Source organism: Labrus bergylta, chromosome 10 (assembly GCF_963930695.1).
Source record: "Labrus bergylta chromosome 10, fLabBer1.1, whole genome shotgun sequence".
NCBI lineage: Eukaryota > Metazoa > Chordata > Actinopteri > Labriformes > Labridae > Labrus > Labrus bergylta.
Genome location: NC_089204.1, coordinates 1873134 through 1889811, shown reverse-complemented (window position 1 = coordinate 1889811; position 16678 = coordinate 1873134). Strand labels below are relative to the sequence as shown.

General features: G+C 40.4%; 1 protein-coding gene across 6 annotated transcripts in view; it reads right to left on the bottom strand.

Annotated features, from left to right (window-relative positions):
• Window positions 1-16678, bottom strand: part of birc6 (baculoviral IAP repeat containing 6) — a 116927-nt gene that overhangs the window by 79537 nt on the left and 20712 nt on the right. For 2 of the 6 annotated variants that reach the window (XM_065959846.1, XM_065959849.1), the window contains exons 19-43: window positions 16503-16634; window positions 15729-15826; window positions 15494-15641; window positions 15157-15290; window positions 14725-14871; window positions 14464-14651; window positions 13626-13934; window positions 13268-13367; window positions 12843-13057; window positions 12516-12724; window positions 11596-11948; window positions 11222-11441; window positions 9781-9917; window positions 9444-9578; window positions 8288-8415; window positions 7897-8028; window positions 7111-7326; window positions 6840-7023; window positions 6527-6730; window positions 5889-6022; window positions 4230-4383; window positions 4022-4138; window positions 3112-3269; window positions 2236-2362; window positions 1978-2088 (exon numbers count right to left, since the gene is read on the bottom strand). In XM_065959846.1, the coding sequence (XP_065815918.1) occupies window positions 1978-2088; window positions 2236-2362; window positions 3112-3269; window positions 4022-4138; window positions 4230-4383; window positions 5889-6022; window positions 6527-6730; window positions 6840-7023; window positions 7111-7326; window positions 7897-8028; window positions 8288-8415; window positions 9444-9578; window positions 9781-9917; window positions 11222-11441; window positions 11596-11948; window positions 12516-12724; window positions 12843-13057; window positions 13268-13367; window positions 13626-13934; window positions 14464-14651; window positions 14725-14871; window positions 15157-15290; window positions 15494-15641; window positions 15729-15826; window positions 16503-16634 (4190 nt within the window). The remainder of the gene's footprint in view (window positions 1-1977; window positions 2089-2235; window positions 2363-3111; window positions 3270-4021; window positions 4139-4229; window positions 4384-5888; window positions 6023-6526; window positions 6731-6839; window positions 7024-7110; window positions 7327-7896; window positions 8029-8287; window positions 8416-9443; window positions 9579-9780; window positions 9918-11221; window positions 11442-11595; window positions 11949-12515; window positions 12725-12842; window positions 13058-13267; window positions 13368-13625; window positions 13935-14463; window positions 14652-14724; window positions 14872-15156; window positions 15291-15493; window positions 15642-15728; window positions 15827-16502; window positions 16635-16678) is intronic. The other 4 variants (XM_065959850.1, XM_020647827.3, XM_065959848.1 and 1 more) reach the window with 3 other exon arrangements.

Genomic DNA, 16678 nt, shown 5'->3' with positions numbered 1-16678 from the left:
TGGCTTATTGCAGAAAGGGTGCCCACACTTTATCTTCAAAAATACATCATAGTCATGTTTTTTCCCTTTGACATGTAATTTAGGTAGATAAGATTGTATCTGATATGATATGTTATTACAACCCATGTATGTTATTATTTTTATTTTTAAATATATATATATATTTTTTTTATTCAGTAATTTGGTTACATCTGTGCTGTCTTGTTCTGTGTTTGTTATGTTAAAAAATGAATTAAAAAAAAAAAAAATATATATATATATATATATATATATATATATAAAAAAAAAAAGACAAGTTGGAGCTGTGGCTTTCACAATGGCTCTGTTTACAACTTGCATAAACATCCATCCTAGTTTGTTCTGATAACAAGTGGATAGTCTCTTCATGCAAGTTGGGATCGCACCCCAATCGCATCCTAAGGCCGGACTGAGATCTGATAGCTCAGACCAGATACAGAGGTGGTCCTGCACGTAGACTGGTTAGGTAGCGGAGACATGAATGCATCCATGGCAGCATTAAGGACCAACATGTCTACTGGGAGAACAATGCTGCCTCCCGCTGGTTGTAAACGACGACACATTTCAAACTGGCAGGCACATGAGATCCGAATCAAGTGCTAAAGAAGACTCATTATTAATACAAAGCGTAAACATCTGTACTTAATTGCTGTCCACTTGTTATCCTATTACAAAAGATGGATGTTAATGCAAGGTGTAGACAGAACCAATGAAAATCCAAATCCAATGAGCTGTGGGCATTTTATCATCTATTAAGCTTTTAACAAAATTAAGTAGATTATAATGAGGTTATATCATTACAATTGTACAATCAAACACACAGCATTTAGAAACACTTTTGCTATCTGCTATGTGTTGTGAAACATTGTCAGTAATATGATATTTAATACTGTAATGTTTTATGTCACGACATTAAGTTTATTATGGTGTAAATTGAAACAAAGTGTGATTTTAAAGGAGGTATACTGGCCGACACGGTTATAAAAACCTGCCCCAAATTTAAAAGGCATCATACAAATTAAACTTGTATAACAATTACTTGTGCTAACCCTGAAACTTGGCGTCTAATGACCTCACCAAGAACAGGCTATGTGTCATCGTGGACTGTTTGTTTTTATTGGTCGTAGTTAAGGATGTCAGAATTTGAGATACGTGTGTTTCAAATTCTACAACCTCTGTTTTCAAATTATCAATGGTGTGCAGAAGCTTTAAAAACACTACAGATCACCAGTCATAATTTCAACCCAAAGAGAGAGAGAGCATTGCCCAAATTGAAAAGGAAATACATTTGCAACTTTACCCAAATGTTGGAGAGGGGGTGGGATTCAATAAGTGTTTACTTCTGCCCACTCCTTTACAGACATGTAACTTATAATAGCTTAGTGTACAAATTTGTATTATTTTTTTCTAAATTATACTTTTCACTGTTTGTAATTATTTATTTTCTGTCTTTTTTGTTGTTGTTCAGAATAAACAAATCAAATCAATGGTGCTAATTTATTTGTAGTATTCAGATAGTGTGCAGGAGTTTGCTTGCAATTTTTGTTAAAAAAAAAAAACCAACAACAGTACTGGGTGCCTAGGAATTCTATTTTGGGAAAGAAAGAGGTATTGATATCGTTGGATTTCTATTAGTGTCCTGTCTAAGTGATATGACAAATATAATCCTGATACCACAGAGTCTACATTGTCTGAACATCGTTCCAGAATCATCTAAACATTAAGATCAAAACACTTTGACACTGTGTCAATCTTCCCCAATCTCTAACCATAAGCAAACATGGAAGTTAATCTGATTAGCATTAATGCTAAGTGTAAATGCTCAAATAGGCTCCTTATTGGGTACTGCTCCTTACTGCTTAACTATTAACTGTGGACATAAAGACCACAGATTGGGAGTGCAACTCTCTCACATGGATTACTGTAACGGAAGCAAGCCAATAAGAATGGGGTACTGACTGCAGGTGGGCATGTTGGTCATCAGGGTGAGAGAGTGCAGCACCAGACACCATGTTCTCAGGGAGGTGTTGGGGTACCAAGCCAGCACTGTCAGGAAACTGCTGATGGATGCTGGACAAAGACACAATACATTATAAACCCAGCAGGAATACAAACAGTCAAAAAAAAATAGTACAAGAAAGGAACCTTAACTGACTCAACTTTCCACAGCTGTATCAGAGGTGTTGAAAGGAAGACACAGTGTGATGGAGTCCTTACCTTGGTTGAGCGGGATGGTGGGCACTCGGCTTGCGTTGAACATGAAGATGTCCGAGCCGCTCTCTTCATTGCCATTAGAGCAGGTATTGAGACTGAGCGTTAACCACAGTTGCAGCAGAGACTCCAGCTAAGAAGAGAATGCATTTTTTTAAATACCCTTTGTTGTCTGTTCTTCTTTATTTGTAGAGTATTAAGTTTATGAGGTATCACTTAGTTTAAGTGGAAGTTTCATCGCCTTAAAACTGAATAAAGTTATGATTCAGAATCTGGGAACACAAGACATTAATGACCACAACAGGAAATGTTCCTTTCTGCTGGATTAAATAATGATTTAAAATTGTGTAAGCAAGACTTTCATCCAAAAAAGATGTGGAGAGAGTGAAGTTAGACTGAGAGAATTTTATGAGCATATAATACAGAGTGTAAGGATTTCACTGGGCAGAATGTTGTGCATGTTGCTTTCTCTTCCAAAGAGAGGATGAAAGCAAGGCTTGATGTAGTTTGCTGATTTACATGTGAAAAGATGGCCATCTAATAACTGGCTACATTATAGAGAATTTCTTTTTGGGGAGGGGGGTTTATTAACTTTATTATCGCTACAGTTTTTACAGGGTGTCCTGGAGATATTCATGAAAAATCTGCACAAAATAAGACAAACTTTACCTTCAATTTAATGGCAAATATCAATGCTATAAAGTGGCAAAAGAAACATTTACACATTAAGACAATCTAGAATTTGCTCTGTAGCCTCCCATGAAACTATGAACAGATTAAAAAATAAAACCATTGAAGAGTCAAGGTTTCAGTAGGTGCCTCTACTGAAAACATTAGTGACAAAGAATCATATGTTTTAAATATGCACTGAGTCTGACATACCTGTACGTGGTGGACCTGCAGCATGGAGAAGAGCTTATTGAAGCAGGCGCTCAGTATTGGGATGGATGAGGCTTGGATCAGGCCGCTAACAGGAGGAGAGCCTCCTCCATGGAGAGCTCTCAGCAGGGAGTCATCAGTCCCATTGGAGGCCTGGTTCACTGAAAGCCAATCAACAAGTAAAACTTGTACTTTAGAACGAAAGACCACCAATTTAAACTTGAACAGTTTTTTTTAGTCATCAAAACAGATTTCCTGAAAACAACTAGAAAGTTCGCAAAAATCCAAAACAACTATTACCGAAGACTTCATCCTTATTTGCAGCGTAACTCTAAAGTGCATTTCAGGTAGCAGTGGGCGCTGCACTCCGTTCTCAAACACATTCATTGTCTATGTGGCGCACAAAAGCATGAAAGCTCTTGTTTCCTGGGTGTACCAGGTGTGCTTTAAATAAACAGCTGTAATTTGTTTTGTTCTTGTGAAGCGGTTGTTAAAGAGCTGCAGCTCATGGATGAGCATAACATTTTGTTATTTTTGCAATAAGGGCAAGGCTTCCATTTTTCATTTCACCATATTGTTTGTTTTTGATGGCATAATTAAATTAGATTTTGTGTTTTTTCAAACATGGTAAAATCATGCAGGGGGGGCAGCAATAAATACGGCCACATGAGAGCATGGTGTTTTAATTATTGTGTTTAAATTGTTCTTAAATAGAAAATATAATAGTAAGAGTATTATTTCTCAAACCTTGAGGTAAAAGAGATCTGAAGGATTTCAAGCAATTGAAATAACTCTGATAACACTGATTCAAGAGATATGGTTGAAAATCCTGAAGAAATTACGTTACAATAAGCAAAAATACTAATTGTGTAAAATGATCATTTCCATGTTTCATACAGTCTTTTTTACTCACCTGTGGAGGAGCTTGAGGTGAGGGCCTGGAGAATGGAATCAGCCTGCAGAGTTGCCATCATTTTGAGCATGAGTTCAGCCTGCTGCTCTAGTCCCACTTCTAGCCGCGCATCCAGCGCTATGAAAGGTAGGCATAAAGGTCAAAGGTCAGATTGAAAAACATTATATAAAACAAATGCAGTGAGGTCTGTTCTTCCACCCGTACTCACCCTGTGACACGGACACTGACAGACTCTGAGATCCTGGCTTTTCTGCAGCAACAGGAGGTTTGGACACCGGGATACCAACGCCTCCAATGTATGGGTTGTACCCATATGTGCCGTAGTCAGCGCCCCAGTAATCATACCAGGTGCTGCTTATAGGCTGAGGATGGACATGAGAAGAGGGGGATGTGAAACATGACAAAAAAAATGACTCGTCTTGTTTGGACACTTCAATTTCTACATTTAATTTAAGATCCCAGAATATTGATGAAGGTGCTAAAAGTACAAAGAGTGTAAACCAGTTTTCTTATTTGAGCCTAGAAAGGGCCGACAAACGTTACTTTGTCTACATATTTAACAGCTACTTGTTCTTGGCGATTCTTCTATTAAACAAGCAGCTTGGAAGTTGTTTGACCTTGCAGAGTTTCAGATAATGCTATATCTCTGTCACTGATTAAAATGAACAATTAACTGAACAATAAGGTTTTTAATTTCTTCGTTGGAAAAGTGTGGGAAGCTGCGCTGTAGGGTAGGTTTGAGGGGAAAACAATAATGTGAAAATATTAGGGCTGTCTGTATTATTTCAAAATAAAAGTTTGTATTCAAATAAGAGGTAAAATACTCTCAGCTTAAAACGGTACAAAATAAAAGCCAAACAAAAACTCTTATCAAATGCAAAGTAATGGGATTTTAAACATGCGATAAAAATGTTATCTATTGTGATTAACTGGTGAAATTCAGTGATTAATTGTGATTAAAAAATGTACCAGTAATTGTTTACCAGCCCTGGTAAACATTAAAAGTATTTAGTGTTTTTACTGCTTCCTTTCCCCGTTTTTGGCCAAATTTTGAGAGGACAGTTGAGGGGTATGACAACCAGCAAAGTGCAGAGAGTCGGGGTCGAGCCCAGGCTGCTACAAGGATTACAGCCTCTGTACACGGGACGCATGCTTTAACTTCTCGGCTATCGTGCCCAAAATGACGCCAATTGTTACTGGATTTATGCCCTAAAAAATATTTTTCATTGTAAGGGTTCATTATTACGGTTTCAATGGTTGGTTTGAAGCCTTCTTCAATACAGAACAATGGTCATTTTGTTAACAAAAAAAATCTATTTTGAGCTTTAGCTTAAGGCATGGTTAACTGCCATGTCAAACCTTTGACTACAACCTCTTCAGTCATAGTAAAAGACTCTAAAGAGTAGAATGGATGATTTAATGAAAAAGAACATTGTGTTCAGCCTGTTTTCTAGCTTAAAATGTTATTATCAATTAACCTTGTCAAACAAATCTAATCCTTTGACATCCAGCTCAACTCTCTTGTCTTTATAAAGTCAATTCTGTCAAAAAATTTCAAAAACATCTGCCAGAATCCAAGTAGGAATCACGTGTCCACATTCACGTCTTATACAGTCTATGGATTGGGGGGTGGCTCTTGTTTAAGGATTAAATAGAAACATTTTAAATAAAATTGTGTATGCAGTGTATGGTTATGAACCTAAACTGTAATTTGCAAGAAATATCATAAAGTTAAAAAAAAAAGTACATATAGAATTACGTATAACAGTAATTGATAAGAAGTGACATTCCATTTACCGACAGGTTTGTTACATCGTTACAGAAGTGAATTTTAAAAAGGGAAAATAATATGTCTTAATCAACGTACCTTAAAAACTTTGGCAGCAAGTGGATCTTTTTCCAAATCAATATCTAAAGGATCAATATCAACATCCATCAGGTCTTGTAGCAAGTCAAAGTCTATGTCTTTATCTTTTTCCAAAGATGACAGAGGTGGAGCACCTTCAGATAATAAAAACAGCTTTAATATTGCCAAGCAAGCACACTAGGGAAACATAGAAGCAAGAGAAACTCTTTCTTTAGCACGTTACTGGGCAATTTTAATGCTATACCGGCCTAAACTCCAGTACTAAAGCGAGAGTCCATACACAAGACACCAAATTGAGTGTTTCTTCATTGAGACACAAATAAGTGACAGTGATGATAGTGTCCATCTCCAATGCAGTGTTCACTTATCTCTACAACGCAAAGGCAAATAACCATGATGACAATGCAACTTTGAATGACATGTTGTTAAATTGAATCTAGATGTCTGAACTCTCACTCTAAAAAGCTTTAAAAAGACATTAACAGTTCACATCATATCATACTGTGGAGAAAAAACAGTAACCATGCAGCCATGTCAAAGAAGAAAAGTCATACTTGATATTGAGATGAGAAACATGTGTGTTTGTATCTGTGTTGTGTTATTGGAAGAGTTGAGAACCGATAGGGTTACCCACGCACTTTGGAAAACCGAGGAGTTCCCGGCAGTACCTGCGATGATATCGGGTACCAGGGCCTCATCAATGCTCTCTACCAGGGGGATGGGGGCCGGCTGGGGCAGGGAGTCATCTGAATCGGCCCCTGCTGAGGAGGACGATGCCCCAGCCTCCTCACCCACCGCCACTTCGTCCATTACATCCAGAGAGCCTGGAGACAGCAGTTCACCTGGGAGGATGACAAAGTATGAAATCAGTTTCATATATTAATTGTACGCCACTAAAACACAAGACCTGTAAGATAGAAAATAACACAACAACCCACAAACTTAACACACCTGCCAGGATGTCCTGTAGCATACATGTGAGGGAATACTGAGCCCAGGCGCCCCCCCAGGAAATGTCCCCTCGGTTGAAGTCGGTTCCCACAAGCAGGAGCAGCAGACGCTCCAGCTGATTCTCAGACACTACTTCACACAGGTGGATTGTGGGTCTTGTGGCATTTGCTATCCTAGCAAGGACCTGAGTGGGTAAGACAACAGTATTCATTGACTTGACATTTTAGATCAGAATATTTAAAAAGTCTTTGTACTTGAGTAGGATGAATACCTTGCAGACAAAGAGTAGCAGGTCAGCGTGGCAGGTGAAGTCCATAGAGAGGAGGAACAGGGCCAGCTTCTGAACCACAGAGATGCAGCGTTCATGGGACAGAGTGAAGGGCAGGGGTTCTACTTCTGGGGCTTCTTTGGCAGTTGTGGACTCTGTATCCAACGTGGAGCGGGGCCATTCAGCAGTCCGTCGGAGACGGATTAGGTCTTTAAAGTGCTGCAATATGGAGGGAGGGTAAACAGGGGATTACAAGACATTTAAAAATGTCAGAACAAGGACACGTTTTTCAATGTCTCAGGCAATCCATGGCAGAAAAGACGATGTGTCAAGATGGCAAACTAGCAACAGAATCTAATGTTTAATTTGCCTTTATATCAATGGTACATGTTTAGGAGGTATCCACAGTATAAACAAAAGAGAATAGAAGAACATATTGGTAGGGAGAAAACATACGGAAGCAGTTTCATGACATGCATGACGATGGCATCGGTCGCATGATATAAACGTCACAATCCTCTCCCAACCCCTCAGGCTGAATAATCCTGAATATTACCTGCCTGGTTCACACATCGGCTTACCACTGACCTCACAATACAATTATTACTAGGGGGCTGGCAGGGAAAATTCCAGTTAAAGTCTGGTTTAAAAGTTTAGCCTATGTGTTCACACATGCAGCACACCATGAAAATTTGGGAAATTTTCAGGAGTTTTGTGCATGTGTGAACAGGGCTTTATAAAGTGACAGGGCTTCCTATTATACACTGCAGTGAATGATTAACTTCTCACCTTGGATGTTGCTTGTTTGAGCTTGGCCTGTTCCACCAGGAGTTTGTAGGAGGAGCCTTTGTTACTCTGGATCTTCTCCTTCTCTATCTGCTCCACCAAAGCTTTCTGTTTAGCTTTCAATAGATTTAACTGCTACAATAAAAAGCGCATGATAAATATAAGAACTGCAAAAGTGTTCACTCAAGACAACCAAATTTAATGCTGCAGCATCATGAGATGTGCAAACAAGTAAAAAAACAAAACAAGAAAGTCATAGTCCCGGGTTTATATATTATAAGACTTGTATCAGACTTAAGTGCACATTTTCATATAACACTATCAGAGGATTTCAAGAACACATCAAAATGTATCTATTTAAATGGAAGCTGGTGTTTGGTTGAGACACATTTACCTGCTTGTGGTGGACGAGCTGCTTGCGGATCTTGCGAGAGTAGAGTCGATCCAGGCTGCTGCTGCCTTTGGCTGACCTGCTGGAGCTCTGAGACTGAAGGCTGTTGTTGATGAAGCTCCACTGAATACCTGAAGGACAGATCGACAACAAAAATCATCAGCTGACCAGTTGAAAACTGATAAATTCACAAAAAACAACCATGCGTTCAGGTTCAATTTCTGAAATCAGATGTCTGACAGAGATGTGCGCAGGTTAAACTGGCAAATCGACCGGAGCAATGCTCAACCACTTTTAGAACAGGAATGTGGACTTGGCAAGGACAGAAGGATGGTGGTGCTAGCAATGCTACAATTAGACACACTCTACAAACTAATTCAACATTGTTTACCTGAACAGTTTGTGATACTGTGTTTTGCTTTGTTAAGTGACATTTTTTTTTTAAATTTTGACTGTTTCTTAATGTGACGAGTCGACCAATTTAATTTAAAAGAAATGAGTCGCTCGTAACATCCCTGATGTGTTTTGCATGACTTTTACATGAGGTTTTGGACACGCTTATTCTGCTGTTAGAAAAAAAGGTTACCCAATAATCTATGAGGATTTTATTTTTTCTTCTTTAAAAGCTCATCATGTGTGAGGTTCATTTAGAAGTTGCAGCATTTCAAAAGACATTTAACATTTAGAACATATATCTAAACACAGACTGAATGAATTCACAGCAGCCTCAAAGTTATGATATAGTGATTGATAATATGAAAATGACAATTGTTTTTTCTTTTCTTTGAACTTTCCTTCTTTAAAAAGTGAAGTCCTGAAGTGCATTAAAAACTGTTCATTGAAGGTTTTAAAATTTCAAATCAAATCATCGGACACTTTATGGGCGGCAATGGCTTAGTCTGTAGGGACTTGGGTTAGGAACCTGAGGATCGCCGGTTCAAGTCCCGGTGCGGACCAAATATGGAAGTTGGCACCAAACCCCCTCCCCACCACCAGCTCAGGAGCGCCCGCTGTGGGCAGCTCCGTCACTCTGACGTCTCTCAATTAGTGCATGTCCATAGGATGCTGTTTGTGCATGTGTGTGTTGCATGATTAACAGAGTGTAAAAACAGAATTTCCTCTTGCAGGATCAATAAAGTCAATCTTAATCTTTACATACCTGTATAACTTCTCTCCCGCTCTTTTCCAAGGTTCTTCTTCCCACCCGAGGCCTCGTCTTCTATGCTGGCCACGTAGTCCAATAGTCTAGAAACCAGCATCACTACCCAGCTGATCATGGGGATATCCAAGACTCCTGAAAAAACACATAATAAATACACAGTCTTTGACCTCAATCTGCTAAATTATTTAATTCAAATATACATTCATCACACACAAATCTGTCATTTGTGCTTTGATCAATATTATAAGCCTTTCACTCTTAACAAGTTCTCTCCATTACACATAAAAAGCTTTGCAATATAATTATAACTCTTCCAAATTCAAGGTAGCAATACCTTCAGTCCTGCGTTGGGCAGCTGCTTGAGGCTGCTGTAGTGGAGAAAGAAGGCTGTCTAAGAGGTTCAGGAGGCCCTCCAACACTCCACTGTTACTCAACGATCTTTGGCCAATGCAAGACAGGAGCATGAACACCCTGGAAAGAAAAACAGAAGTTACAATCTCAGCACCCATTCCTGCACCGAAATATTAATATATTAATATATATATATATATATATAAAAGCATACATAAACATGTAATGAAGGGGCGACTACGGTATGTCCTTTACTCAATGTCTCAAAGTAGGTTACTCTATCATGGATTAATTACATTTTCAGATTGAAATTCATGTTTGTACAAGCTGATTTATGAGACATGTTAAGCAGCTTAAAAAAACTGAACTTAATTAAATAAATGTAAATAAATGTAATACCCCGCCCACCCCCTGCTTATGAGTATCAAATAAAGGTATTTAAAACAAAAGAAAATATATATTTTTTAATTACTTTCATTGTCCTCGATGTGTTTAAAAGCTTTGGAAATCTTTTCTGTAGAGCTTTTGGTAATTGGATTAAATCTAATTTAAGATTTGACTCCTCTGTCTCGACACTGTGTTGCAGATGCAGAGTGTCAGAGGACACGCTTTCTCACGCCTTCTGGTTCTGCCCTTCACTAACTAGATTCTGGTCATAACTGTTTGCCTCATATTTCAAGTCCTATAAAAGATTTTCAGTCAGATGGTGGATTTTCCATCTTCAGCTGCTCAAAGGTAACTGAAGGTTTCTCCACGCCCATTAGTGGCGCTGGATGTCAATCGCCAAGAGACTCATTCTAAGAGACTGGGAGTCCTCTGACCCGCCTTCTGTTCAGAAATAGATCGCCCATATGATGTCAGCCATTCATTTCCAGCTATCTTGGACTCATTTCTTGCCCGACTGGATGAGGGTGATGTGGGATGAAAACTCCCTTCAGACCCTGCAGCGCACAGTGAAGGCTGCTGAACGGATTATCGGTGTCCCACTCCCCTCTCTTCTGGACCTCTACGGTACCCGCCTCACCCGCAAAGCAACCAGCATTGTGCGTGACCCCACCCACCCCTCACACAGCCTCTTCATCTTATTTTTACTTCATTTTATTTGATCTATTTTACCTTATCTTATTTTACCTTATTTTGGTTGTATTGCACCGCGGGACGGAGACAAACGCAATTTCGATTCCACTTTATGTCTGGCATATTTTGAAATTGACAATAAAGTTGACTTTGACTTTGAGAGACTCCATGTATAACACATTTTGACTGATTCTGCATCTACCGCTCTTTAACTTGCTTTCTTTCTATGTTTTTCTCACACACTTGCCTTTTCATTCAGTGATGTTCGTTTGTTCTTTTTTTCTGATTTGTACTAAGCAAAAAGCACCAAATGAAGTGTCATAAAAAAAAAATGTCATGGCCTCTACCTGTCCTGGGGGAAGATAAGTAGTTGCTCTGAGTTGTAGAGTTCCTGCAGTACGTTTGAGAGGAATTGGCCCCACCAGCGCTCCCCTCCACAGAGCTGCACCAACAGCAGTCCAGCGTGAAGACGGATCTTAGGCGTCCCGCTGATGCAAAGATGTTTGAAGAGCTCCTCACAGGCCTGCGCATGGAAGGTACTCTGCAACACTGAAGGCACTGAGTGGCCTAAAAATGTTCAAAAAAATAAACACACAAATTAAAGAATTGAGGACTAATGCTGCAGCCCATTAATAATTTGTCAAATTCAGGTGGGAAAAAATGCATATATTTCAACACTGAATGGATTTTCAGACCCAGCTATGTCCAGTTCCTTGCTCACCGTTGTTGGAATGCAGCAGGCCTAGCAGAGTGTCCAGCAGGTAGCGGATTATGGTCCTCAGCTGCTCAGTAGAGGAGTTGTGGACGAGCTCCTGGGTCTCTGCCGCCCCAGCTGAGGGGAGAGACTTGCGGCCGGCACCCAGTGACACCCGCAGCCTCTGGACGGCGTGGTGAGCTAGGTTGAGTTGCAACTGCAGCTGGATGCAGTCCTGATAGGCTGAGAAAACCCGCTGGTCCTCCTCCACCACCTTGTCTGGTTTTCGTAAGAAGTACTGAGCGTTGTTGGCGCTGTTGAGAGGCGGCAGGTCGATGTTCTGCAGGAGGGTCTCTAGGCGATGGCAAGCTAGGTTATACCTAGTGAACAGGAACAGAGGAACATGTGCGCTTTAAAACTCACATCAGCAAATATGAATGAATACATTCCTGAAGAGTCTGTCTAATAAGTAACCACATGCTCCTATTAGAAACACTGGCCAACAAATATGGTGAAAAGCTTTTGAAAGAAAATTGGTAAGCCTTTGCTAAGTTTTAGGGTGAAATGAGACATTCAGAGGTGTCATACTTTTCCATCACTGTGACTGTAGTGAAACACTGCGAAGGTTAATCTACAGTGTGCCTAAAGAGACAAAATAGCATGCAATAAAAAAAAATCATTAATATTAGACCTTAATTAATCACGATTAACTAGTTAATGCTGACAGCCCTAGTCTATTTCTTAAAAATTAAAGCAATGGGTAAAAAGGAAGAGGAAAAAGAAAATAGTTGATGTCGTTCTTTCCCGAGGATTTTTTTGATAAGATAATTGTAACAATTTCTTACATTTACTTGAAATTATTTAAGTAACAGATTATAAATTCATAAAGAACAAAGTAAGTCAAACTCTACAAACTGAGAATGCAGTAGTTTTTTTTAAAGCTCTACCTGCACTGGATGTCCTCCTGCAGCGCCACCATCATGGTCAGGTGCTGGTCCACATCCGGCTGACTCGCTGCATCACTCTCCCCCCTCAGAGGATCATGCATCAATTTAAGCTCGCTCTCCCACGGAAGGATGTAGGTGTGTCCATAGTAGAAGCCCAGGGGGATTTTTGCCCGAGCATTGGTGCTGCCGTAGCGCCCAATGACAGTGATCTGAAAAGAGAAGGACATTAACCAAGAGATTACATTACTGTGATTAACAAAAGTGCCATACTCAGATACATCAGGTCTTCCTGCAATCATTGAAAGACGATTAAGACAAATAACTAACCTTCATGAACCTGCACACAGGTGGTGGCAGCAGGTCATGAAGAATGAGAGAGTGGGTGCTGATGTCAGTGGCTACCACCAGCCTGCGGCCATCAACCTCCTCCCCCAGCGTCCAGATGTCGATCGACAGCGAGGCCAGGTCACCACACGTCGGGATGAGAGCATCAGTTAGGAGCACGGGGCGGCCAAAGTCCAGCGTGACGAAGCGTCGGGCTCCTGGTCAAGAGTACAGCAGAAACAGGAAGATCCCTTAGCCACAAATTTGCTTTTTTTAAAAATAAAAAATAAATCAAGCTGAAGAAACTACACAAATGTAACTTTCTGATGATTTATGTATAAACAAACCTAACCCTCTAACCTTTTTCAAACATTTATTGAAACTTTAAAAGTTAGGTGATAAAAGTGTAGCATTGCTAAATGACATACCAGAGTGCATCCTCTCTATGATGATGGACTGGTGAGGAGGAGGCTGCAGGAAGTGAGATGCCTGGGAAATAGCCAAAGCCAGACCACTACCCATGGGGCTCTGAAGTAGAAACATATACCGGTAATAAGATAATCACAATAAAAAAATGAATTTCTTTTATTAATTAAAAAAAAAAGAAAGAAAGTACAATATACATTAGCTGTTGTAGTTTAAGATCTCATCAATAAACCAGTGATTGATTTCTCCCCCAAGTGTACACATTGAAGTAGCACCTGACACCATAATCAGGGCTTATGACTGCAATTATATGTTCATTAAATATATAGAATAAATTGATTCTGATAGTGTGTCACTAACCGGTTTGGCTTTGTGTGTGTTCTTGTGTGCAGCAAGGTTGACAGGCCCCGGGTCCATCATGGAGCCAGGGAACAGGTGAGCCAGCTCAGCGCTGTAGGCTGCTGACACTGCCTCATTGGGTGGCGTAAGGGGAGGAGTCATGAAGAGGGGAGTGGTTTTAGGTGTTGGGGGGATGACATCGGAGGGGTGAATGAAGAAGCCCGGGGCAGAGGAGGAGTTGGAAGGCACAGAGTTGTGGATGGGCCCCACACCTGAGGCAACGGCGGCAGCAGAGGTGGTCTGATGCAGTTTGGCTTCAAGCTTGGCCTTCTGTACGTGGGACAGACAAAAGAGATTTTACTAAGCACAACATAGGAGCTCAAAACTGGTATAATAACAGCTATTAGTGCTGTTAAATGGTAAGGGGGCGGGGTAGAACAGGATAGCTATAAAACAATAAAGAATCAGTGTTGAAACAGTCAGCAGATTGTTTTAATCCCCAGGTATTTTGATTGCTGCCAAAAAATGAATAAGGGCTTTCTTACATCCTTTTGTGAATTTATGTCTATTTAGATTATACTACATAATAATTATAGTTCTCAAGCATGACGTTGTCATTGTAAGAACTTAACAACCCATAAATATCCCTTCGCCTCCCTGAATTTATGCTACCTGTTATGTCCCTTTTTTTTTTTTAATTAAAAAGGGACTTTTTGGATTGTGTCATCTAGATGTTCTGAGCCAGGAATTGACAAAGTCTACAGATTTTCGTCTTGGGTTTGACTTCCTGTTTGCCCTCTTATACTGTCCAGGTAAGGGAAATCCTAAGTGAGGATTTGTGTGTGACTCAGACTTTGACCTGCTGCTGTAGCTTCAGTAGCTGCTGTTGTTTCTCCTGCAGGACCTGCAGCTGCTGCTCTGCAGAAACCATAGCGTGGGACAGCGACTGGAGCGCCACCTGGGCTGCAGAGCTGAGGGCTGTGGAAGCTTCACCCACAGGCCCTGTTGACAGGCCACCTACAGTCGGCGTCACGCCAAATGTACTCACTGGGGATAAAAAAGAGAAGTTCAGGCATTGCTAAAGAGACTCAAAACAAAATGTATTTTAAAAATTGTTTACCAGTGAACATGCTGGCGTCATCTCGTTCCACCCGTGTGCCATCACTGGTGGCGATACAAGTAAAGTGCAAAGGCTCCACCTCCAGGAGTCCTGTTAAAGCTGTAAAGCTGCCCTCTGCTGCTGCACAGCTGCTCACTTTTCCATTCCCTGCGGGGCACACAGCATGAGTAACGGAAAACAGGGAAGAAAACAACTCAGCTTTGGCCATTTACTCTTAAAACAGAGGAAGAAGTATTTCAATTTACATACTACATACATAAAAACAAAGCCATTTTTTCAGCACTGATCATGTCTAACACAGGTTGACATTTTGAAATATATCACTAAATTGCCACACTTCTGTCAGCATTTTACTTCAATTCAATACACTGATCATATGTTATTAATCTGTCATTGTAACCTCTTTGATTTGAATAAGTGCATAGCTAATACCTGAGAGAATGTCAGAGAGGTCGATCTCATCTGACTGGACTCCGATGCTGCTGTTGAAGGCATTCTTACAGGAGGAACCACTGACCTCCAGGTCAAAGAGCACGGGGTCAAATGGAGAGCTGTACAGGCCGTACCTGTGGGAGAGTGGACAGAAGGTAGGAGAGCAGAGACTTAAGCAGAAATATTGAGGAAGCGAGGACTCTTAACACAGAGGCAATGCCCAGCTGTATAAACAGAGGTAGCTTGAATTACTTATATCTACCGAGTATTACTTAAATACTAAAATTGAAAAAAAATATTTGTAAGCTATCATTGACCTGAAAAGTTGGGAACATACCTGGTCTGCAGAAGTGCCTCCAGTGGGGTGAGGCGGTCCTGCAGCTGCCGAGAGATTGCGGTGAGCAGGGAGGCACAGGCGGTGCTGCAGCCCGCCATGTCCTCTTCCTTCACATAGTTCAGCAACACGAAGTACCAGAACACAGAGCCTGAAACCAGAAAGAGAGGTGAAAAATGAGAAACACAGGGGAGCCAAACAACACATGTACTGCATTTTGTTCATTTCAGTCACTTACCACCTGTTGCTGCTGCAGGTAAGTAAGGCATATTGTCCAACAGAGCCTTCAGCAGACTCATGCCAAAACCCTGTTGACTGGGGTCCCCTTTCCCATTGCTACAAAAAGTACAGCACGTTATTTATCAACTACATATAAACACAAAATAAAAAAACATCTACTGGTAATCATCACAAAGGCCTTTTCTATTATCATGACATAACCATTGATTAACTCAGTTATGTACGGTACGGAACAACTTTGCTAGTGTCAATGTGCCCTTGAGTGTACAAAAATCATTCTCTGCTTTTGTTTATTCAGGTTTCAACTTAGCTCTTCTTTGAACAGTGTGGCTATTTTCTTAGGGACAATAAGGAGAAAAAATGCTACCTAGGCAGTTGCAAGGGCATCCTTATAGGCATGATACCTGTCCCAAGGAACACAGCCACCCTGGTGAGGGAGCTGGTCTCTTGCCTTGTTAACTTTCTTTTATCCAATGAAATAGTTTTATTGACAAGAAACGGTCCATGAAAACTTTTGTCAAATCTACAGAACACTACAGGTAGATAAACTACCTTAAATTAAAAAATAAAGCACATCTTTTGATTCATTTTGTCAAGCTCCTATATCAGATTGGCCCTCGGTTCATTTAATTTGGTGTTTCATTCGAAAAAAGAACTGCTCTCACCAAAGTGACTTTTCAAGCTGTGGATACAAAAGCCAGAACATAGAGCCTCCAAAACAACATTTCATTCAGGCTCAGGGTATGAGAAACTTTAGGTTTGGGGTTCTTACCTAATACAAAGTGCGAGAAAGCGAGCACACTTGTGAGCTATGCTCCGGCCTGCCTCAAAGAAGCACATCCGTACAATATCCGTTAGTCGCGTCCGGGTTTTTGCGAGCAGGCCCTCCTTCCCCTCTCTCAAGCTAAAAAACAAAAAGAACACAAAGTATTAGCTGTCTTTGTAAAC